At 41.9% G+C, this 25,018-nt stretch overlaps 1 protein-coding gene across 2 annotated transcripts; it reads left to right on the forward strand.

Moving 5' to 3' along the window:
• Window positions 1–6,361: 6,361 nt before the first annotated feature.
• Window positions 6,362–8,846, forward strand: LOC106564360 (H-2 class II histocompatibility antigen, A-Q alpha chain). 2 transcript variants are annotated; one of them, XM_014130418.2, is made up of 4 exons: window positions 6,362–6,511; window positions 6,884–7,123; window positions 7,560–7,841; window positions 7,936–8,846. In XM_014130418.2, the coding sequence occupies exons 1-4, from the start codon at window positions 6,451–6,453 to the stop codon at window positions 8,058–8,060; spliced, it is 708 nt and encodes a 235-aa protein (XP_013985893.1). In that variant the 5' UTR covers window positions 6,362–6,450; the 3' UTR covers window positions 8,061–8,846. The 2 variants fall into 2 exon arrangements, with proteins under 2 accessions (XP_013985893.1, XP_045546861.1); XM_045690905.1 differs by having other exon boundaries at window positions 7,662–7,841.
• The last annotated feature ends 16,172 nt before the right edge of the window (window positions 8,847–25,018 follow it).

Here is a 25,018-nt window from a genome sequence, read left to right on the forward strand (position 1 = left end):
AAACAAGTAATGATGAAGTCAATCTCGCTTCCACTTCATCACTGGCCTTCCTCCATCTAACGGTAACTCAGTCATCCTCACTATTATCGACAGATTTTCCAAAGCGGCTCACTTCATTCCCCTCTCCAAGCTTCCTTCCTCCAGGGAGACTTCGGACCTGCTGGTATCCCATGTGTTTCAGCTGCATGGGATCCCTATTGAGATCATTTCTGACAGCGGACCCCAGTTTACATCTCAGGTATGGAGAGCCTTCTGTTCAGCACTTGGCATTAATGTTAGCCTTTCATCTGGATATCACCCCCAGACTAACGGCCAGACCGAGCGGGCCAACCAGGAGTTGGAGACTGCCCTACGCTGTGTGACTTCGGCTAACCCTTCCTCCTGGAGTGCTCAGCTACCCTGGGTGGAATATGCCCACAACACCCTCATCAACGCTTCGTCTGGTATGTCACCCTTTGAGTGTGCTCTGGGTTACCAACACCCCTTGTTCCCTTCCCAAGAGGTCGAGGTAGCGGTGCCCTCAGTCCAGGACCACATGCGCCGTAGTCGTCGCACCTGGAGGAGGGCCCAGACTGCTCTTCACCGTGCCTCCGCCAGGACCCAATCCCAAGCTAACCGTCGCCGTGCTTCAGCCCCAGTCTACACTCCAGGCCAAAAGGTATGACTTTTGTCTAAGGACTTGCCCTTGAAAGTGGCTTCCAGGAAACTTGCCTCCGATTCATTGGTCCATTTGAGATTGATCATGTCATTAACCCCTCTGCTGTGCATCTGAAACTCCCAGACTCTCTCAAAATCCACCCCACCTTCCATGTCTCCTTGATTAAACCAGTCTGCTCCAGACTCTGCCGCAGCTGCTCCTCCACCCCCTCGATGACCATCCTGCCTATACCATCCAGCGGCTTTTGGATGTGCGCCATCGGGGGTCGCGGTTGGCAGTATCTTGTGGACTGGGAGGGATACGGGCCTGAGGAGCGCTGCTGGGTGCCCCGTCGTCACATTCTGGACCCGTCTTACAGGATTTCCATACCTCACACCCTGACAAGCCGGGTCGTGCGCCAAGTGGCGCCCGTAGAGCGAAAGGGTTGGGGGGGGGGGAAATTGTCACATCTGCTCCTGCCACACCCTCTAGTGGTAATCCGGTGTCTCCTTGACCTGCAGTCATTCCCCCAGTACACACTCTGTGTGTGATTGGAGACAGGTGTGCTGGAGTCAGAGCAGATCCCCACCAGCTGCAACCCGTTCCATAATCAAGACCTCTACAAATACTCAGTCCTGCCACTTCCACTCTGCCAGATCGTAATCTCTGTTCAGTCAGTCATGCTTCTAGCTATTTGTTGTAATTTAAGATCCTGTATCCTGCGGTGCCTGTTTCCCTGCCTGATGCGGTTTATCCTCTCACTGCAGTTTTGCCGCTCTGACTCTGGTTCCTGTTCCACATCTCACCATCCTGCTACCCTGTTCTGGATTCAGCACACTACCACTCTTTTTGATTCCAGACCTGTTCACCCTGTCCCAACCCAGCTCACGCCATCAGCCTTCACATCTGGTTTCCTACAACCCATCCGAGCGTCCCCAGGTCTGCACTCCATCTTTCCCTGTGTTACAATAAATACCTTGGTTCATTCAACCCTGTTTCCTTGTCTGCTCTTCGGTTCCCCTGTGCTGCTCCGCCTAACACAAACTACTTGACCACATTTTAGTCTAAGAGTTCTGCCAGGGCACATTCCATGCATCAACTTGAGATGCCTCACGAGCAAGTTGGTACCTCCATGACTAGCATGGCAAACAAAACAAATCATCATAACTTAATTGGCATTAGTGCAGGAGTCTAGCTCTGAGCTCAGCAACCCTTGGAGTCTCCTTAACCTTCCCAATGTCTATGTTGTACACAGTTGTCTGTATGAAGGTGTACACGTTGCGCAGCATTGTATTGTAGGCAATACCAAAAACAAAGTGAATCTTGAAAAGCTCATTGAAGGCAACAAGAGAACTCGTTGATGTGCACGGCAAGGCTAGCTTGTTCAGAATGATGAATAAGCATGGATGCTGCTCTTCCTGGTCCTGACTGCAAGAAGACATGGTTGTCGGCTCTGGTCAATTGCGTCAAGGTGCTCCTGGATACTGGTTCCTGCCTGAAGACGACAAACATTAACACCCTCAGTTCATCATAATGGCTGCAGCAATGTCCAAGAATAAGAATGCCAATACAAGCCTTTTGGAATATCACAAGATGCTGTTCAGCTTGGGATGCAGACATCTTGCCTGGACTTTTGCGGCCTTGTGATGGAGGAATCAAAAATGGGGCAGGAGAAGGATGGAGGAAAGGTCACCATCCCATCCGAAAAAAGAGATCCTGATTAAAATGGTACGTTCCATCAGTGACATTATCATTTCAGAGTTATTTGAAAAATAAATGATAAATTATGATCTAACCGTCAGCATTCGTGTCAGCTCCCTCATCAACAGCGGATTCTGCCATCTGGATCAGCTCCTGAAGTTCAGCTTCCTTAGGGTTTTGCTTAGCTTGATCTTTTGCTTGAGTTGTTGGCCACCTCTCCAAAAACTTGTCTGATGTTCCCGCTCCAAACAGCAGCACAAAATCCAGTTCAGTCTGAAACAAGACAAAGAACAAAACATTCGTTTCGTGCAAGTCAATTTCTTTCTCACAAAACATTCCACTTTAACCTCCAAAACAGAGTGAGTAAATCACCAGCCTACACAATAATTGAACTACTATTACAGAAGCTGTTCTTTAAAAAAGTATTACCAAGCCCTTCACATCCAGAAAGAGTGGAAATTCAGGTAGGATGGTTTGTCATTTACTCGGGTTGTGGGTCATTTACTCGGGTTGTGGGTCATTTACTCGGGTCGTGGGTCATTTACTCGGGTCGTGGGTCATCTTTTACTCAAAGGTCTATTTCATCTTATGTGTGGCTGTTTCTTCATTAGAAGAACACTTGATAAGAGAAATGGCCTCTCTGCACTGGTCTTCACTAAGGGTAACCAAAGTGGATGGACTGGACTCCCTCACAGTTGCCCGTTCAGAGTATAGTTGAGTGGGCCGTTTCTCAGATGAAGCCAAATTCCTCTGAACGGTTTTGATTATATACGAGAGGTACCCCTCTCCACTATTAGGGTCGTAATAATGTTCCTTAATAAGTAAATGAACATGTTACTAATATTGAAAGAAAAAAACAAATAACCAAGTCCCATTTGCTCAGATACCATACTAATTAAATGCAGATGCCCTTTATCAGTTGTAATGTACACTTACATATCCATTTGTGGTGTAGGGATCCTTCAGGTATGGGAACAAGGAGATGATGCCTTGTGCAAACACTTCTCACACTGCGCGGTGGTGATGTTCTGACGATAATATAATATGTTTAGGCAGCATTCAGAATCTCCACAAGCAGCATTGGTCCCCAGTCAGCTAAATATCAGGAGTGATTGTTGAAGCAGTATCATGCCCCGCGAGTTTGATACAAGATAAATCTTCTACCAATAGCAGTGGATGGGCAGCAGTAGCCTAACCAATTATGTGACTGAGATACTGATACAGAAGTCATTTTTAACATTAAGCAGATATGGGAGCAAGTAATGCGCAACAATTTTCATTATCAATCTTTCCATTAACTTACCCGAGAGTCTCATTGTCGAAACAAGAATGTTGATCATCTTTCATCTGGTGCAGTCAGTCAGGCTTTTAGTTTGAGTATTCCTTGATGACAACCTCGCCACCAGATTTGATCTTCAGTACGCTCTCTATTAGCTGTAAAAAAAAAAACAGCAGTGAAAAAACCATGTGATGGCAAGTGAATTGAAGAATGAATTACAAACGTACATGTTATGCTTCGTCATCAGATCTGACGCCTTCGTGAGGGGCTTCCATCCTGGCTCAAAATGATTGTCATCCGACTCATGGTCTGAACCACCAATCACAGAACTGGCAGAGACAGGACTCATCAGGGAAGATTCTGAAATACAAAGATGACAATACAGCCATGTCAAATGTTTGGTTATATTGAAAGTGAGGCCACAAGTAACCAAGACTTGAAAACCAGCACATACCTTTAGCATCATTGTTCAGTGTGATCTTGAAAACACCAAGATCTGTCCGTTTCACTACCTCAAACGCATCCCAATCAACTTCAGTTCCAGACCCATCATGCAGCTTTGCCACTGATAATATCAGGAATCAAGTTAAGACCCAAGTGCAGACTGAAGTAACAATGTTATTGTAACAGGGGCAGGAAAACAACAGGTCAAGGCAGGGGTCGATAATCCAGAGTAGAGGCCAAGGTACAGGACGGCAGGCAGGCTCAGGGACAGGCAGAGTGGTCAGGCGGGCGGATACAGGGTCAGGACAGGCAAGGGTCAAAAACCAGGCGGCCGAGAAACTGGAAAAAGCAGGAGCTGAGACCCAAACCGCTGGTAGGCTTGAACAAACATGACAAACTGGCTACAGACCGACAGAAAACACAGGTATAAATACCCAAAGGACAAGTGGGGAAGATGGGCAACAGCTGGAGGGGGTGGAGACAAGCACAAGTGAAACAGATCAGGGCGTGACAGAAACTAGTAAGTGGGATCTCAAATTTCAGGAGGACACCTAGCTCTCGACCTTCGTACGGGAGTTGCAGCGATGAGACAAGACTAACTACAAATTGGATACCATGAAATTGGGGAGAAAAAGGGGAAAAAAAAAAAAAACTTAAATATACTCATTTCAAAAACAAATTACAAACAAAATGTATATTCTTTGTAAATTCTATCATAAATAGGACTGGTGGAGTTGTAATACATGCCGCTAACAAAAATATATGGAAATGTCTGCTCTTCCCAAAATTACAACCAACTAATTGCAGCATTACTGCAAAAATGGAAGAGGCCAGGTTTAAAGCTGCCATCAAGGCAAAGGGCGGCTATTTGAAGAATCTCAAATATAAAATATATGTTGATTTGTTTAACACTTTTTTGGTTACAACATGATTCCATATGTGTTATTTCATAGTTTTGATGTCGTCACTATTATTCTACAATGTAGAACATAGTAAAAATAAAAACCCTTGAATTAGTAGGTGTTCTAAAACTTTGTTTTAGTGTATGCATTTTTTTTTATACCTAAAGGGGTCCTAAAATTCTAAATGAAATAGCTAAATGATCCATGGTATGACCCCCTCCGCCCCCCATTCTTGATACACACAGGAAACTGTTGAGCGTGAAAAACCCAGCAGTGTTGCAGTTCTTGACACAAACCGGTGCGCCTGGCACCTACTACCATACCCTGTTCAAAGGCATTTAAATATGTTGTCTTGTCCATTCACCCTCTGAATGGCACACATACACAATCCATGTCTCAATTGTCTCAAAACTTAGAAATCCTTCTTTAACCTGTCTCCTCCCCTTCATCTACACTGATTGAAGTGGATTTAACAAGTGACATCAATAAGGGATCATAACTTTCACCTGGATTAACTTGGTCAGTCTATTTCATGGAAAGAGCAGGTGTTCTTAATGTTTTGTACACTCATTGTATTCACAGTATATATACTGCTCAAAAAAATAAAGGGAACACTTAAACAACACAATGTAAATCCAAGTCAATCACACTTCTGTGAAATCAAACAGTCCACTTAGGAAGCAACACTGATTGACAATACATTTCACATGCTGTTGTGCAAATGGAATAGACAACAGGTGGAAATTATAGGCAATAAGCAAGACACCCCCAATAAAGGAGTGGTTCTGCAGGTGGAGACCACAGACCACTTCTCAGTTCCTATGCTTCCTGGCTGATGTTTTGGTCACTTTTGAATGCTGGCGATGCTTTCACTCTAGTGGTAGCATGAGACGGAGTCTACAACCCACACAAGTGGCTCAGGTAGTGCAGCTCATCCAGGATGGCACATCAATGCGAGCTGTGGCAAGAAGGTTTGCTGTGTCTGTCAGCGTAGTGTCCAGAGCATGGAGGCGCTACCAGGAGACAGGCCAGTACATCAGGAGACGTGGAGGAGGCCGTAGGAGGGCAACAACCCAGCAGCAGGACCGCTAAATTGGATTTCCATTTATTATTTTTGTGTGATTTTGTTGTCAGCACATTCAACTATGTAAAGAAAAAAGTACTTAATAAGATTATTTATTTCATTCAGATCTAGATGTGTTGTTTAAGTGTTCCCTTTATTTTTTTGAGCAGTGTATTTTTAGGGCAAATAATAATGACTGTATGTTGAATATGCTGACTCTAATTCCAATTTGGTTTTTGACCACAGTCAAAACCTGGGTGGAAAACAATTTTTACACCAACTTGTCTGCCTAGAAACAGCATACAGATTTTTAATTGGTGCAACATATGAGAGAAGCTAGAGGAGTGAGGAGGAAGTTATGATTTAGTTGGATTTCCCTTTTAGATTGAACACTCAAACACAGCAGTCATCGTGAATTGATGGTATGATGATGGCTCTTGTGTTTATGATTCTGCTTTTCATGTTGAGTTCTACACAAGGACAAGGTAAGAACAGATTGACAGGCAAGCCATGAGGCACTAACCTGAGATCGCACATGGTTCCTTACAAGGTACAGTAACTGAGGAATGTTCAACTGTTATCTTACAGAGTTGCACGTTCCTCAGCTATTTATAATGTAATGTAGTCCAACACAATACATGTCATAAAAACTTCACCATTACGCTGTGTAATTGAAATACTTGTGTGTAGAACATGTTTTGATAAAACTATTTTTGTTGTTTTAAGATTTATTATAAGAAAAACAACTTCCAAGCTAAAATATAACATTTGCTTTATTTGTTGCATTACAATGATACTATGGTTGGTTATATTTGAACAGAATTAATGTTGATGAATTCTACCCTCTTCCTTCACAGAGCAACATGTATTCAATGTCATAAACACACGTTCTGAAACTGAGGAATTTAACATGACCATTGTAGTGGACGATAATGAATATCTCCATGTATATTTAAACAACAAAGAAGGCGTGGTAACGTTGCCAGAATGGGGAAATTATGTAGATTGTCCTATTTGCGTCAGAGTTGCAGAGAGCCGAAGAGCAGATCTTAACAATGACATTAAACTCTTCAACCTTGAAACCCCCGAAGCTAAAGGTACAGTATTTTTGTTTATATTTTTTTTCTAGACCTGGGTTCAAATTCTTTTTGAAATTGCTTTAGCTTGCCTGGTACGAGGTGGGCAGAGTTTAAACATTTGGGACTTTGGGAGTATTTCAAAATCATTTCAAATTGTATTCCGACAAATTTTTCCAGCTAAAATAATTTAATGATTATAATGAATGGAAAAGACTTGTCAGATTTTACTACTTGAAACTAAATGCCATCCACCTCTTGCTAGTAAGACCCTCAGGTATGTTGTGGTGGATAGTCAATACAATCACTATAAGGGAACCTGGTCAAATGAATCTTGTGGCTAGCTGCTGGTCTGAATGGACTGCCAAGCCAACAGCAGTCATAGCTAATGACCACTTTTGGAGATAGCTAGTTAGTTAGAACCCTTAATAGTATTTTTTTTATTTTTCAACCACAGTTCCTCCTGAGATCAAATTGTATGCCAAGGATGAAGTGAAACTGGGAATAAACAATTCTCTCGTCTGCTTCGTCAATAATTTCTTTCCTCCGCCTGTCCAAGTGAAATGGACCAAGAATGATGAGAACGTCCCCAAGGGGGTTAAAGTGGGTCAATATGCAACCAACAGTGATTACACTTTCTACCGTTTCTCCACTCTGACCTTTGAACCACAAGAGGGAGACATCTACACCTGTATTGTGGATCACACGGCCCTAGATGAACCTCTAACCAGGACATGGGGTGATTAAATATTTGTGTAACATTGTGTTACACTTACATTTTACTGAAATCTTTGTAGTAAAACATGTTTAAAGAGAGAAACATCTTCCCACAGAGTTCGAGGTGCCCCCCCGTGCCAGTGTTGGTCCTGCTGTTTTCTGTGGACTGGGTCTGACTCTGGGGCTGCTGGGAGTCGCTACCGGAACATTCTTCCTCGTCAAAGGAACCCAATGTCAATGATAATACCCAGTATACTCTCTATGTCTCTGGGTGATAATACACAGTATAATCTCTATGTCACTGGGTGATAATCCACAGTATAATCTCTATGTCACTGGGTGATAATCCACAGTATAATCTCTGGGTGATAATACACAGTATAATCTCCTATATGTCTCTGGGTGATAATACACAGTGTAATCTCTATGTCTCTGGGTGACAATACACAGCATAATCTCCTACATGTCTCTGGGTGATAATACACAGCATAATTTCCTAAATGTCTATGTCGCTGGGTGATAATACACTGTATAATCTCAATGTGTCTCTGGGTGATAATACACAGTATAATCTCCTATACGTCTCTGGGTGATAATACACAGCATAATTTCCTATATGTCTCTGGGTGATAATACACTGTATAATCTCTGTCTCTGGGTGATAATACACAGTATAATCTCCTATACGTCTCTGGGTGATAATACACAGCATAATCTCCTATATGTCTCTGGGTGATAATACACAGCATAATTTCCTATATGTCTATGTCGCTGGGTGATAATACACTGTATAATCTCTATGTGTCTCTGGGTGATAATACACAGTATAATCTCTGGGTGATATACACAGTATAATCTCTATATGTCTAATCTCTGTCTCTGGGTGATAATACACAGCATAATCTCCTATATGTCTCTGGGTGATAATACACAGCATAATTTCCTATATGTCTCTGGGTGATAATACACAGCATAATTTCCTATATGTCTATGTCGCTGGGTGATAATACACTGTATAATCTCAATATGTCTCTGGGTGATAATACACAGTATAATCTCCTATACGTCTCTGGGTGATAATACACAGCATCATTTCCTATATGTCTCTGGGTGATAATACACAGTATAATCTCTGGGTGATATACACAGTATAATCTCTATATGTCTAATCTCTGTCTCTGGGTGATAATACACAGTATAATCTCCTATATGTCTCTGGGTGATAATACACAGTATAATCTCCTATATGTCTCTGGGTGATAATACACAGTATAATCTCTATATGAGCCCGAACTTGAACCCGATCTAACATCTCTGGAGAGACCTGAAAATAGCTGTGTAGCAACGCTCCCCATCCAACCTGACAGAGCTTGAGAGAATCTGCAGAGAAGAATGGGGAAAAACTCCCCAAATACAGGTGTGCCAAACTTGTAGCGTCATACCCAAGAAGACTTGAGGCTGTAACTGCTGCCAACGGTGCTTCAACAAAGTATTGAGTAAAGGGTCTGATTACTTATGTAAATGTGATGTTTTTTTATTTTTCTATACATTTGCAAAAATTTCTGAAAACCTGCTTTTGCTTTGTCATTATGGGGTATTGTGTGTAGATTGATGAGAACAAAAATAGCGATCTAATCAATTTTAGAATAAGGCTGTAACCTAACAAAATGTGGAAAAAGTCAGGGTGTCTGAATACTTTCCGAAGGCACTGTACATGGAGGCCAAATGAAAAATAATATAGTAACTTGTATTTAAATGTAGCAATTCAACGTCAATCTCCGTTTAGCCTGAGCATCTTTACAAAATGTCATTGCCTCGTTGCTCAAGTGGTTTGAAGTGATTTCCACAATGCTTGTCAATTCCTTTGGTTATTCTTTTTCAATGTGCTCATCTCTGTCTGTCCTGTTGTAACGGCCGTCGTCAGAATTAGACCAAGGTGCAGCGGAGGATGTGTTCATCATTACAATTTTAATTGAAAAGAGAACACTTGACAAAATAAACAAAATGACAGCCGACAGTTCTGTCAGGTACTAACAACGAAACGGAAGCACTAAACAGAAACAATCCCCCACAAATACCCAAAGGAAAAACAGGCTACTTATGTGTGACTCCCAATCAGCAACAACGAACTACAGCTGTGCCTGATTGGGAGCCACATACGGCCCAAAACAAAGAAATACAAAAACATAGAAAAATGAACATAGAACGCCCACCCAAAGTAACACCCTGGCCTAACCAAAATAAAGAACAAAAACCCCTCTCTATGGCCAGGGCGTTACACCTGTGCAACTATTTACAATGCATCAGAGCAGCAATCTTATCATAACATGCCAAAAGTGATCACACGAATAGGCTATTCGACCTACTATAAAAATACATGTTCTATAGATTTTGTAGCCTATAGCTTGTCCTGGAATTTCAGGAGAAGAGGAATGGCCTATTGCGTAGAGGCTTGCATAGCCTTTAGTCTGTTGAACACGGGAACAGCTGGAAGAGAGGCTAGTGATGTGTAGCTGAAGTAGAAAGCTAAATATTGGCTAGATATTAGGCCATTCATTAGCTAAAATATTAGGGTTATAGGCTAAATATTTACCTGTCAAAGTGGAAGAAAAATAAATGAACAGGTTATGAAATTGCAGATCTGTAGTGCGTTCATCCAGGCTGCGGTCTGTAGTCCCCGGGCACGCAAAGCTCCACTATTGGTTAGGCCTAGGCCTAGGTTTTTAGACCAGAACATTCTTATACCTGGGCTACAACACCACAGTGGGATGAGGAATGTATTATTGTTATCAAATCAATACACAATCACTGTCCATAAGGCTGTAAACTGCAGTGATGTAAGCTGCTCACACGTCCTGTTATGTTTCATGCCTAAATAACTGTATAGGCCATTAGCCTGTAGTTTTTTTAGATCTGTTTGTCTATTCTCGACAGTCCAGAAAGGTACATTAGCAGGCCTATTTTGCAGGCCTATTTTGTCAAGAGTAGGGAAATATGTGCTTCTCCTTTACAACTCCCCGACCGTTAATGCTGTAGCCTATTTTACATTTAGCAAGCAAAGCAAGAGTGCATCTCTACTCCAAAAGGCTATTAGTAGGCTAAAGAAAATAAGTTGAAATAAGTGTCCACCAAGCTTTTGTGGTCTGGCTTTTCTTGGGAAACCACAAGGTTTAAAAGGAATAGCCGTGACACCGGAAAGGTCAGGTGCATAATTGCTCAACAGAATGAAGACAGAAAGCCAGTTAGAAGTCTATGCATATTAACCAAGAATTTATAAGCTCAATGTTAGGCTTCATATTGCAGTGAATGTATCCAATCAATTTACACAGCGAAAGAAAATACAGTTGATCAGAGAACAAAATCATAGTAACATACATTATATGTGCACTCATGATGCAGTGCTGTCGCAGAATGCGCTCCCTCCCAGTCCCCGGGTATGCAGCTCTAAAACCTACTCTATTGTTTCAGTTTGTTAGGGACAGGAAATGTATCCTACCTAGGATCAGTGGCGACCCTTTTTCAGGACCCTGTCTTTCAAAGATGACTCGTAAAAATCCAAATAACTTCACAGATCTTCATTGTAAAGGGTTTAAACACTGTTCTCCATACTTGTTCTATGAACCATAAACAATTAATGAACATGCACCTGTGGAACGGTCATTAAGACACTAAAAGCTTACAGACGGTAGGCAATTAAGGTCACAGTTATGAAAACTTAGGACACTAAAGAGGCCTTTCTACTGACTCTGAAAAACACCAAAAGAAAGATGCCCAGGGTCCCTGCTCATCTGCGTGAACGTGCCTTAGGCATGCTGCAAGGAGGCATGAGGACTGCAGATGTGGCAAGGGCAATAAATTGCAATATCCGTACTGTGAGACGCTTAAGACAGCGCTACAGGACGGACAGCTGATCGTCCTCGCAGTGGCAGACCACGTGTAGCAACACCTGCACAGGATCGGTACATCCGAACATCACACCTGCGGGACAGGTACAGGATGGCAACAACGACTGCCCGAGTTACACCAGGAATGCACAATCCCTCCATCAGTGCTCAGACTGTCCACAATAGGCTGAGAGAGGCTGGACTGAGGGCTTGTAGGCCTGTTGTAAGGCAGGTCCTCACCAGACATCACCGGCAACAACGTTGCCTATGGGCACAAACCCACCATCGCTGGACCAGACAGGACTGGCAAAAAGTGCTCTTCACTGACGAGTCGCTGTTTTGTCTCACCGGGGTGATGGTCGGATTCGCGTTTATCGTCGAAGGAATGAGAGTTACACCGAGGTCTGTACTCTGGAGCGGGATCGATTTGGAGGTGGAGGGTCCGTCATGGTCTGGGGCGGTGTGTCACAGCATCATCAGACTGAGCTTGTTGTCATTGCAGGCAATATCAAGGCTGTGCATTACAGGGAAGACATCCTCCTCCCTCATGTGGTACCCTTCCTGCAGGCTCATCCTGACATGACCTTCCAGCATGACAATGCCACCAGCCATACTGCTCGTTCTGTGCATGATTTCCTGCAAGACAGGAATATCAGTTTTCTGGCATGGCCAGCGACGAGCTCGGATCTCAATCCCATTGAGCACCTTTGGGACCTGTTGGATCGGAGGGTGAGGGCTAGGGCCATTCCCTCTAGAAATGTCCCGGAACTTGCAGGTGCCTTGGTGGAAGAGTGGGGTAACATCTCACAGCAAGAACTGGCAAATCTGGTGCAGTTCATGAGAAGGAGATGCACTGCAGTACTTAATGCAGCTGGTGGCCACATAAGATACTGACTGTTACTTTTGATTTTGACACCCCCTATGTTCAGGGACACATTATTCCATTCCTGTTGGTCACGTCTGTGGAATTTGTTCAGTTTATGTCTCAGTTGTTGAATCTTATGTTCATACAAATATTTACACGTTAAGTTTGCTGAAAATCAGCGCAGCTGACAGTGAGAGGACGTTTCTTTTTTTGCTGAGTTTATATTTAAATATTATATATTGGGGATACAACCATCCCAGCTCTGCAGATTTTGCTGTGAAGAGACAATCATTAGATCATTTGTTTTGGTACTGTCCATATGTAGCTTGTTTTTGGTCACCGGTCCAGGAATGGCTGAAGAATTGCAACATTTACCTGGAGATATCTCTGAAGAGAGCACTACTGGGTGATTTGAAAAGTCATAGTCAATCGATCAATAATATAATAATACTTTTAGCAAAAACGTTTCTTTAATTTACAATCTGTCGAAACTATGAGAATAGAAATGTTCTGAACTATTGTGAAACGTCACAGCACAGCTGAAAAATATATGGCCAATAGAATTCCAATATGGATGGTGTTTAAGAGAAATGGGAGGGGTTGAGTAGAACTGAAGGGTGGAACTAATAACAAGATAACTCATGTAAGATATACTGTGTCCGTAAAACGAATATAGAATCAGAACTTGTGAAACAGCGCAGTTATAAATATGGCAAATATAAATAAAATTAGATGGGCTTCAGAAATAAATGGGAGAGGATAGGAGTAAAATAAATAAATAATAATAGTAAAATAAATAGTTTCTGTAAAATGTATATAGTATGTAAAAGTAAGTAGAAGCCGAAGTGGTGTTGTTCATTAGTTCACTCCAATTAAGTGGTAAGCTCAGGGTAAAATATTTTGTTAAAAGATATATATATACAGTACCAGTCAAAAGTTTGGACACACCTACTCATTCAAGGGTTTTTCTTTATTTTTACTATTTTCTACATTGTATAATAATAGTGAAGACATCAAAACTATGAAATAACACATATGGAATCATGTAGTAACCAAAGACAAAGGGTGGCTACTTTGAAGAATCTAAAATATATAGTATTTTTTTATTTGTTTAACACTTTGTTTACTGCATGATTCCATGTGTTCTCATAGTTTTGATGTCTTTACTATTATTCTACAATGTAGAAAAAAGTACAAATAAAGACAAACCATTGAATGAGTGGGTGTGTCCAAACTTTTGACTAGTTAGGGTAAAATTTAAAAAAAAAACACGTCATTTTACAGCTGCAAAGATCTTGTTATCATGGTGCAGGTCTGTAGATGTTGTACAAACAAAAATGGTGAAATTTGAAACTTTGCACATGCATGTCAGATATTGTCTCAAGACTGCAAAACTTACCGCCACAGATCATTGCGGATAAAGTTTCGAATTACAAAATGTTTATTTCTACATCTACAGACCTGCACCATGATAACGAGAACTTTGCAGCTTGTAAAAGTACGTATTTGTGTGTTTTTGTAGCCTTTGAACTATTTCCATCTCAGGAAGACAACTACTGCTGCGGGTAAGTTACTCAAAACCTAGTGATATTTTTAAAAGTGTCTTCACCCTTCTATAACATTGCATATATATGATTAGGGTCCTAAATACAGAAATTGTCTTTTAATTTGTATAGTACAGTACAGTTAGCACAATAAAGCACATTAAATTAGAATACAGTAATGTACACTGTACTCTAACTAAAGTCTAGTTAATGCATGCTAGTTTACTCAATCCCAGAAGTGCATTGATACATGACATCCATGTTCTGCAGTGGCAACACAGCTAACACTGTTACACACATTGTTTTAAAACAAGCTCACATCTCAAATGATTGTTGCCCAAATGAGTCTTGTAAAGACAAAATAGAAACATGACTTGCAGATTACAACAAGCCATTTTAACAGAGCCACATCATAACACTGACCACATTGTAACATAAACTAGTCTCTAAGACAGCAACATTGATGGTGAAAAAAAAACACTTGTCCAGCTTAATGACAACATAGTTGTAATGAAAATTGACCACTATTATCGTCATCTGATCACTTGGTAAAAATAAAATAAAAATATGAGAAAGATTCCCCTGCGCAGCTGATCTTAACTGCAACTAACTAACTTAATTGCAACTAACACCAATTGCAACTATTTTCCCAATATCAAAAACACAAACACTATCTTAATTTTGGATAACCAAGGCTCCATACAGATCTGGATATTGTTTATGTCTCAGCTAATAATACCAACATTTTAAAGCATAATTATAATGCCTGACTAGGTCAGGAGATGGAGATGCAAAAAGAGACCATCACTAATGTTATGTATCAATACACTTGTATGTTATGGTGTAAGTAAGATGTGTTTGCGATTGTGTTTTGTTGTTCGTTTATTTGTAACTTATTTTTTCACTTATTTTGTACATAATGTTGCCGTTACCGTCTCTTATGACCGAAAATAACTTCTGGACATCAGGACTGTGATTACTCACCACGGATTATCAGAATCCTCTTTTTCCTTTCATGACTCTGACGAGGCCAACACGAAGGATACACTGCTTCCTCGGGAACAGACCCCGATCCCCGTGATCTGCTTGAAGAGGAGGCGAAGAAAGAGGGGCCGAAGGTCGGGCTGCCTTCTGAGAATTCACAGGCGATCGAATAAACCCCCACTTCCCTGCATTCTGCTAGCAAACGTGCAATCTTTGGACAATAAAATTGACGAGTTACGCGGAAGATTAAACTACCAACAGGACATTAAAAACTGTAACATCTTATGCTTCACGGAGTCGTGGCTGAACGACGACAACATCAACATACAGTTGGCTGGTTATATGATGTACCGGCAGGATAGAACAGCGGCGTCTGGTAAGACAAGGGGCGGCGGACTATGTATTTTTGTAAACAACAGTTGGTGCATGATATCTAAGGACGTCTCGAGCTATTGCTCGCCTGAGGTAGGGTATCTTATGATAAGCTGTAGACCACACTACCTACCGAGACAGTTTTCACCTGTATTCTTTGTAACGATTTACATACCACCATAGTCAGAGGCTGGCACTAAGACAGCAAGAAAACTCTCACCCAGAGGCGGCACTCCTAGTAGCAGGGGACTTTAATGCAGGGAAACTTAAATTCGTTTTACCAAATTTCTATCAGCATGTTAAATGTGCAACCAGAGGAAAAATAACTGGACCACCTATACTCCATACACAGAGACGCATACAAAGTTCTCCCTCGAACTCCTTTCGGCAAATCTGACCACAATTCTATCCTCCTGATTCCTGCTTACAAGTAAAAGTTAAAGCAGGAAGCACCAGTGACTAGATCAATAAAAAAATTGCTCAGAGCAAACAGATCCTAAGCTACAGGACGGTTTTGCTAGCACAGAATGGAATATGTTCCGGGATTCCTCCGATGGCATTGAGGAGTACACCACATCAGTCATTGGCTTCATCAATAAGTGCATCGATGACGTCGTCCCCACAGTGACTGTAGGGGGTAGTCCCAAAGACCCTCCCCATTATTAAGGGAGGGACCTTAAGATTCATATGTTTTGCTGCAGGCCTTTTAATAGATACTGTTGCTATGTGTCTAAAACTCTGCCACTATGCGTTGCACAAGCCATCTATATTGGTCTTTATGGTTAAGCCCTGGCTGTTGCAAGAGTGTGCTTGCAGGCTAGGTCTCAGTCAAACCGAAACTAGATAAAGAGAAGTAACCACTGTCTGGTTTAGACATTTTGATCTTGTGTGACAGTGGACAATGCTAATGAATTCAGAGAAGCTACTGTACTAGGGTACTTTATAAGGTAACCTCAGCTTATTTCTGCCTTCATTCATTGACGTAGGTGATCATACAACTAGGGAATGATCACATGTATAAAATCAGCTGCGCCCTTTGGTGGGAACTTACTCTGAAACATACATGCTGTGTTTCCATTGTCAACTTCTGTCTGCAATTGCATTAATAAAGGTTTAATTGATTTACTTAAAGGAGATAGTGTCTGACTGCTGATTTCACCAATAAGCCAATGATTGACAAGGAACAAGGAACCTACCCTGACATGACCGTACGTACTAGAGGTCGGCATGGCCGATTAATTAGGGCCGATTTCAAGTTTTCATAACAATCGGTAATCTGCCTTTTTGGATGCCGATTATGGCCGATTACATTGCAATCCACGAGGAAACTGCGTTGCAGGCTGACCACCTGTTACGCGAGTGCAGCGTCAAAAGGATCTTGTGGCTGCAAGGAGCCAAGGTAAGTTGCTAGCCAGCATTAAACTTATCTTATAAAATACAATCAATCGTCACATAATCACTAGCTAACTACACATGTCAGCTGTTACTAGCAAGTCATCGATTTCATTAACCTAATTTCTTAGGCTACGTACACTATACAGTACCAGTCAAAAGTTTGGACACCACTACTCATTCAATTATTTTTCATTTTTTTACTATTTTCTACATTGTAGAATAATAGTGAAGACATCAAAACTATGAAATAACACATGTAGTAACCAAAAAAAGTGTTAAATCAAAATATATTTAGATTCTTCAACGTAGCCACCCTTTGCCCTGATGACAGCTTTGCACACTTTTGGCATTCTCTCAACCAGCTTCACCTGGAATGCTTTTCCAACAGTCTTGTTGGCTGCATTTCCTTCCCTCTGCGGTCACTCTCATCCCAAACCATCTCAATTGGGTTGAGGTCGGGTGATTGTGGAGACCAGTTCATCTGATGCAGCACTCCATCACTCTCCTTGGTCAAATAGTCCTTACACAGCCTGGAGGTGTGTTGGGTAATTGTCCTGTTCAAAAACAAATGATAGTCCCACTAAGTGCAAACCAAATGGGATGGGGTATTGCTGCAGAATGTTGTGGTTGCCACGCTGGTTAAGTGTGCCTTGAATTCTAAATAAATCATGGACAGTGTCACCAGCAAAGCACCATCACAACTCCTCCTCCATGCTTCACGCTGTGGACCACACATGCAGAGATCATCTGTTCACCTACTCTGCGTCTCACAAAGACACAGCATTTGGAACCAAAAATCTCAAATTTGTACTCATTGGACCAAAGAACACATTTCTACCGGTCTAATGTCCATTGTTTGTGTTTCTTGGCCCAAGCAAGTCTCTTCTTCTTATTGTCCTTTAGTAGTGGTTTCTTTGCAGCAATTTGACCATGAAGGCCTGATTCACGTAGTCTCTTCTGAATCAAATCAAATTAAATGTATTTATATAGCCCTTCTTACATCAGCTGATGTCTCAAAGTGCTGTACAGAAACCCAGCCTAAAACCCCAAACAGCAAGCAATGCAGGTGTAGAAGCACGGTGGCTAGGAAAAACTCCCTAGAAAGGCCAAAACCTAGGAAGAAACCTAGAGAGGAACCAGGCTATGAGGGGTGGCCAGTCCTCTTCTGGCTGTGCCGGGTGGAGATTATAACAGAACATGGCCAAGATGTTCAAATGTTCATAAATGACCAGCATGGTCAAATAATAATAATCACAGTAGTTGTCGAGGGTGCAACAGGTCAGCACCTCAGGAGTAAATGTCAGTTGGTTTTTCATAGCCGATCATTGAGAGTATCTCTACCGCTCCTGCTGTCTCTAGAGAGTTGAAAACAGCAGGTCTGGGACAGGTAGCATGTCCGGTGAACAGGTCAGGGTTCCATAGCCGCAGGCAGAACAGTTGAAACTGGAGCAGCTGCACGGCCGGGTGGACTGAGAAGAGCAAGGAGTCATCATGCCAGGTAGTCCTGAGGCATGGTCCTAGGGCTCAGGTCCCCCGAGAGAGAGAGAAAGAAAGCGAGAAAGAGAGAATTAGAGAGAGCATACTTAAATTCACACAGGACACTGGAGAAATACTCCAGATATAACAGACTGACCCTAGCCCCCCGACACATAAACTACTGCAGCATAAATACTGGAGGCTGAGACAGGATGGGTCAGGAGACACTGTGGCCCCATCCGATGATACCCCCGGACAGGGCCAAACAGACAGGATATAACCCCACCCACTTTGCAAAAGCACAGCCCCCACACCACTAGAGGGATATCTTCAACCACCAACTTACCATCCTGAGACAAGGCTGAGTATAGCCCAGAAAGATCTCCGCCATGGCACAACCCAAGGGGGGGCACCAACCCAGACAGGAAGACCACGTCAGTGACTCAACCCACTCAAGTGACGCACACCTCCGAGGGACGGCATGGAAGAGCACCAGTAAGCCAGTGACTCGGCCCCTGTAATAGGGTTAGAGGCAGAGAATCCCAGTGGAGAGAGGGGAACCAGCCAGGCAGAGACAGCATGGGCGGTTCGTTGCTCCAGTGCCTTTCCGTTCACCTTCACACTCCTGGGCCAGACTACACTCAATCATAGGACCTACTGAAGAGATGAGTCTTCATTAAAGACTTAAAGGTTGAGACCGAATCTGTGTCTCCCACATGGGTAGGCAGACCATTCCATAAAAATGGAGCTCTTTAGGAGAAAGCCCTGCCTCCAGCTGTTTGCTTAGAAATTCTAGGGACAATTAGGAGGCCTGCGTCTTGTGACCGTAGCGTACGTGTAGGTATGTACGGCAGGACCAAATCGGAAAGATAGGTAGGAGCAAGCCCATGTAATGCTTTGTAGGTTAGCAGTAAAACCTTGAAATCAGCCCTTGCCTTAACAGGAAGCCAGTGTAGGGAGGCTAGCAAATCAAAGTTTTTGGTTCTAGTCAGGATTCTAGCAGCCGTATTTAGCACTAACTGAAGTTTATTTAGTGCTTTATCCGGGTAGCAGGAAAGTAAAGCATTGCAGTAGTCTAACCTAGAAGTAACAAAAGCATGGATTAATTTTTCTGCATCAATTTTGGACAGAAAATGTCTGATCTTTACAATGTTACACAAATGGAAAAAAGCTGTCCTTGAAACAGTCTTGATATGTTCGTCAAAAGAGAGATCAGGGTCCAGAGTAACGACAAGGTCCTTCACAGTTTTATTTGAGATGACTGTACAACCATCAAGATTAATTGTCAGATTCAACAGATCTCTTTGTTTCTTGGGACCTAGAACAAGCATCTCTGTTTTGTCCGAGTTTAAATTTAGAAAGTTTGCAGCCATCCACTTCCTTATGTCTGAAACACAGACTTCTAGCGAGGGGCTTCACCATGTTTCATTGAAATGTACAGCTGTGTGTCATCCGCAGTGAAAGTTAACATAATGTTTTCAAATGACATCCCCAAGAGGTAAAATATACAGTGAAAACAATAGCGGTCCTAAAACGGAACCTTGAGGAACACCGAAATTTACAGTTGATTTGTCAGAGGACTAACCATTCACAGAGACAAACTGATATCTTTCCGACAGATAAAATCTAAACCAGGCCAGAACTTGTCCGTGCAAACCAATTTGGGTTTCCAATCTCTCCAAAATAATTTGTTGATTGATGGTATCAAAAGCAGCCCTAAGGTCTAGGAGCACGAGAACAGATGCAGAGCCTCGGTCTGACGCCATTAAAAGGTAATTTACCACATTCACAAGTGCAGTCTCAGTGCTTTGATGGGGTCTAAAACCAGACTGAAGCATTCCGTATACATTGTTTGTCTTCAGGAAGGCAGTGAGTTGCTGAGCAACAGCTTTTTCAAAATGTTTTGAGAGGAATGGGAGATTCGATATAGGCCGATAGTTTTTTATATTTTCTGGGTCAAGGTTTGGCTTTTTCAAGAGAGGCTTTATTACTGTCACTTTTAGTGAGTTCGGTACACATCCGGTGGATAGAGAAGCACAGGAAGCAGCTCTTTCAGCAGTTTAGTTGGAATAGAGTCCAGTATGCAGCTTGAAGGTTTAGAGGCCATGATATTTTCATCATTGTGTCAAGAGATATAGTACTAAAACACTTGAGTGTCTCCCTTGATCCTAGGTCCTGACAGAGTTGTGCAGACTCAGGACAACTGAGCTTTGGAGGAATACGCAGATATAAAGAGGAGTCCATAATTTGCTTTCTAATGATCATGATCATTTCCTTAAAGAAGTTCATGTATTTATTACTGCTGAAGTGAAAGCCATCCTCTCTTGGGGAATGCTGCTTTTTAGTTAGCTTTGTGACAGTATCAAAAAGACATTTTGGATTGTTCTTATTTTCCTCAATTAGGTTGGAAAAATAGGATGATCGAGCAGCAGTGAGAGCTCTTCGATACTGCACGGTACTGTCTTTCCAAGCTAGTCGGAAGACTTCCAGTTTGGTGTGGCGCCATTTCCATTCCAATTTTCTGGAAGCTTGCTTCAGAGCTCGGGTATTTTCTGTATACCAGGGAGCTAGTTTCTTATAACAAATGTTTTTAGTTTTTAGGGGTGCAACTGCATCTAGGGTATTGCGCAAGGTTAAATTGAGTTCCTCAATTAGGTGGTTAACTGATTTTTGACCTTAGAGATCCTTGTTATTCTCTATGTTTGGTTAGATCAGGGTGTGACACGGGTGGGAAATTCTATGTTTTCTGTTTCTTTGTTTTTGGGCCAGTGTGGTTCCCAATCAGAGGCAGGTGTCTATCGTTGTCTCTGATTGGGAATCATACTTAGGCAGCCTGTTTTCCACCTGAGTTTGTGGGATCTTGTTTTCTGTTTAGTGTCTGTGCCTGACAGAACTGTTCGCTTTTGTTTTGTTGCTATAGTTATCTATTTGAGTATTTCTTGAATAAATTCATCATGAACACTTACCACGCTGCGCCTTAGACAAAACTAGGTCCAGAGTATGACTGTGGCAGTGAGTAGGTCCGGAGACATGTTGGACAAAACCCACTGAGTCGATGATGGCTCCGAAAGCCTTTTGGAGTGGGTCTGTGGACTTTTCCACGTGAATATTAAAGTCACCAAAAATTGGAACATTATCTGCTATGACTACAAGGTCCGATAGGAATTCAGGGAACGCTGTATATGGCCCAGGAGGCCTGTAAACAGTAGCTATAAAAAGTGAGTGAGTAGGCTGCATAGATTTCATGACTAGAAGCTCAAAAGACGAAAACGTCTGTTTTTTTTTTGTAAATTGAAATTTGCTATCGTAAATGTTAACAACACCTCCGCCTTTGCGGGATGCGCGGGGGATATGAACAGTTGATATTGAGATGTGTCTGTTACTTGAACTCTGTGAAGCATTTATTTGGGCTGCAATTTCTGAGGCTGGTAACTCTAATGAACTTATCCTCTATAACAGAGGTAACTCTGGGTCTTCCTTTCCTGTTGTGGTCCTAATGAGAGCCAGTTTCATCATAGCACTTGATGGTTTTTGCAACTGCACTTGAAGAAACTTTCAAAGTTCTTGAAATTTTGCGTATTGACTGACATGTCTTAAAGTAATGATGGACTGTCGTCTCTCTTTGCTTATTTGAGCGGTTCTTTCCATAATATGAACTTGGTATTTTACCAAATAGGGCTATCTTCTGTATACCAACCCTACCTTGTCACAACACAAGTGATTGGCTCAAACGCATTAAGGAAAGAAATTCCACAAATTAACTTTTAACAAGGCAGACCTGTTAATTGAAATGCATTCCAGGTGACTAGCTCAAGAAGCTGGTTGAGAGAATGCCAAGACAGCGCAAACCTGTCAAAGAAAAGGGTGGTTAGTTTGAAGAATCTCAAAAATAAAATATATTTTCATTTGTTAAACACTTTTTTGGTTACTACATGATTCCATATGTGTTATTTCATAGTTTTGATGTCTTCACTATTATTATACAATGTAGAAAATAGTAAAAATAATGAAAAACCCTGGAATGAGTAGGTGTGTCCAAACTTTTGACTGGTACTGTATGTCTGTTTCAAATTCTACTTTGTGTCTTATTCATTCATTTTAAATAATTTATGCTCTACTATACACAGTGATCAAAACATTATGAACACCTGCTCTTTCCATGACATAGACTGACCAGGTGAAAGCTATGATCCCTTATTGACGTGTCTTGTTAAATCCACTTCAATCACTGTAGATGAAGGGGAGGAGACAGGTTAAAGAAAGATTTTTAAGCCTTAGGACAATTGAGACATGGATTGTCTAGTTGTGCCATTCAGAGGGTGAATGGGCAAGACAAAATATTAAGTACCTTTGAACAGGGTATGGTAGCAGGTGCCAGGCGCACCGGTTTGTGTCAAGAACTGCAACGCTGCTGGGTTTTTCACACTCAACAGTTTCCAGTGTGTATCAAGAATGGTCCACTACCCAAAGGACATCCATCCAACTTGACACAACTGTAGGAAGCATTGGAGTCAACATGGGCCAGCATCCCTGTTGAACACTTTCGACACCTTGTAGAGTCCATGCCCCGATGAATTGAGGCTGTTCTGAGGGCAAAAGGGGGTGCAACTCAATATTAGAACAGTGTTCTTAATGTTTTGTTCACTCAGTGTATGTAGGCCTAGCTCTGGATAAGAGCGTCTGCTAAATGACTTAAATGAAATGAAATGACTAGTAGAGTATGATGTGCTGATAGATGTGTAATGTATACTTTATCTAAGCCATATACCACAAACCCCCGAGGTGCCTTATCACAAACTGGTTACCAACATTTTTTTGTCTCATCAATCTACACACAATACCCCATAATGACAAAGCAAAAACAGGTTTGACTTTGTGTGCAAATTTATTAAAAATTTAAAAGAAACATGACATTTACATAAGTATTCAGACCCTTTACTCAGTACTTTGTTGAAGCACCGTTGGCAGCAGTTACAGCCTTGAGTCTTCTTGGGTATGACGCTACAAGCTTGGCACACCTGTATTTGGGAATTTCTCCCATTCTTCTCTGCAGATCCTCTCAAGCTCTGTCAGGTTGGATGGGGAGCGTCGCTGCACAGCTATTTTCAGGTCTCTCCAGAGATGTTTGATCGGGTTCAAGTCCGGGCTCTGGTTGGGCCACTCAAGGACATTTAGAGACATGTCCCGAAGCGACTGTCTTGGCTGTGTGCTTAGCGTCGTTGTCCTGTTGGATGGTGAACCTTCGCTCCAGTCTGAGATCCTGAGGACAAAAAGTTCAATCTTGGTTTCATCAGACCAGAGAATCTGGTTTCTCATGGTCTGAGTCTCCTTTTGGTGCCTTTGGCAAACTCCAAGCGGGCTGTCATGTGCTTTTTACTGAGGAGTGGCTTCCGTCTGGCCACGCTACCATAAAGGCCTGATTGGTGGAGTGCTGCAGAGATAGTTGTCCTTCTGGAAGGTTCTCCCATCTCCACAGAGGAACTCTGGAGCTCTATCAATGACCATCGGTTCTTGGTCACCTCCCTGACCAAGGCCCTTCTCCCCCGATTGCTCAGTTTGGCCAGGCTGCCAGCTATAGGAAGAGTCTTGGTGGTTCTAAACTTCTTCCATTTTGGAATGATGGAGGCCACAATGTTTTGGTACCCATCGCCAGAGCTGTGCCTCGACACAATCCTGTCTCGGAACTTTACAGACAGTTCCCTTGACCTCATGGCTTGGTTTTTGCTCTGACATGCACTGTCAACTGTGGGACCTACTAAATCATGTCCAATCAATTGAATTTACCACAGGCGGACTCCAATCAAGTTGTTGAAACATCTCAAGGATGATCAATGGAAACAGGATGCACCTGAGCTCAATTTCGAGTCTCATAGCAAAGGGTCTGAATACTTATGTAAATAAGGTATTTCAGTTTTTTATTTTTAATGAATTTGAAAGAATTCTACAAACCTGTTTTCACTTCGTCATTATGGGGTATTGCGTGTAGATTGGTGTAGATTGATGAGGAAAAACATTTATTTAATCCATTTTAGAATAAGGCTGTAATGTAACAAAAGGTGGAAAAAGTCAAGGGGTCTGAAATACTTTCCGAATACACTGTATAGTAACTAGCCTACTGCATCAACATGTTTAACTCATCACAAAAAGCATTTGCAAGCGGCAACATATTATTATCCGAGTCCTCATACATGTAATGTGTGGATATGGAATAAAGGCTATTTCAAATGTTTTGATAGTTATATTATTTGTTTATGGTTGCGTGTATCATCTTTATGGTATCATTATTTCTGAGTCAAGATTATTTTGATACAGTGAGGACATTGAGAAAACCCTTTTCTAATCAAGTTATGGGAATGCTTTTGTAACAAACGGCATGTTTTCAATGAAAAAAAACATCTAAACTGTGATTGTCAACACAAATGATCAGATGTTATTGCATTAAATGGGGGGGGGGGGTCGCTTAATATTCCCCCTCCCAAAATAAAATGTTTGATTTAGTTCATTTTTAGACTTAAACAGTACTCCACATTACACCAAATTTGTGTTTTAAAATGTTTTTGAAGTCAAGAGGTGCAGAGCTTGATAAATGAAAAGTTCATAACTGCCAGAAACAGATGACAGAACTAATCTCAGGAAAAATATTGGCTCTCATAACTAGTGCAATGAGTAGGTCATAGTT

Source organism: Salmo salar, chromosome ssa12 (assembly GCF_905237065.1).
Source record: "Salmo salar chromosome ssa12, Ssal_v3.1, whole genome shotgun sequence".
Lineage (NCBI taxonomy): Eukaryota > Metazoa > Chordata > Actinopteri > Salmoniformes > Salmonidae > Salmo > Salmo salar.

Bases quoted from the DNA above. Each gene is read 5' to 3' on its own strand.
- LOC106564360 (XM_014130418.2), top strand. From the start codon at position 6,451: ATGATGATGGCTCTTGTGTTTATGATTCTGCTTTTCATGTTGAGTTCT. The intron at 7,124-7,559 runs GTACAGTATTTT...TTTCAACCACAG, and splicing joins TGAAACCCCCGAAGCTAAAG to TTCCTCCTGAGATCAAATTG. The intron at 7,842-7,935 runs GTGATTAAATAT...ATCTTCCCACAG, and splicing joins ACCTCTAACCAGGACATGGG to AGTTCGAGGTGCCCCCCCGT.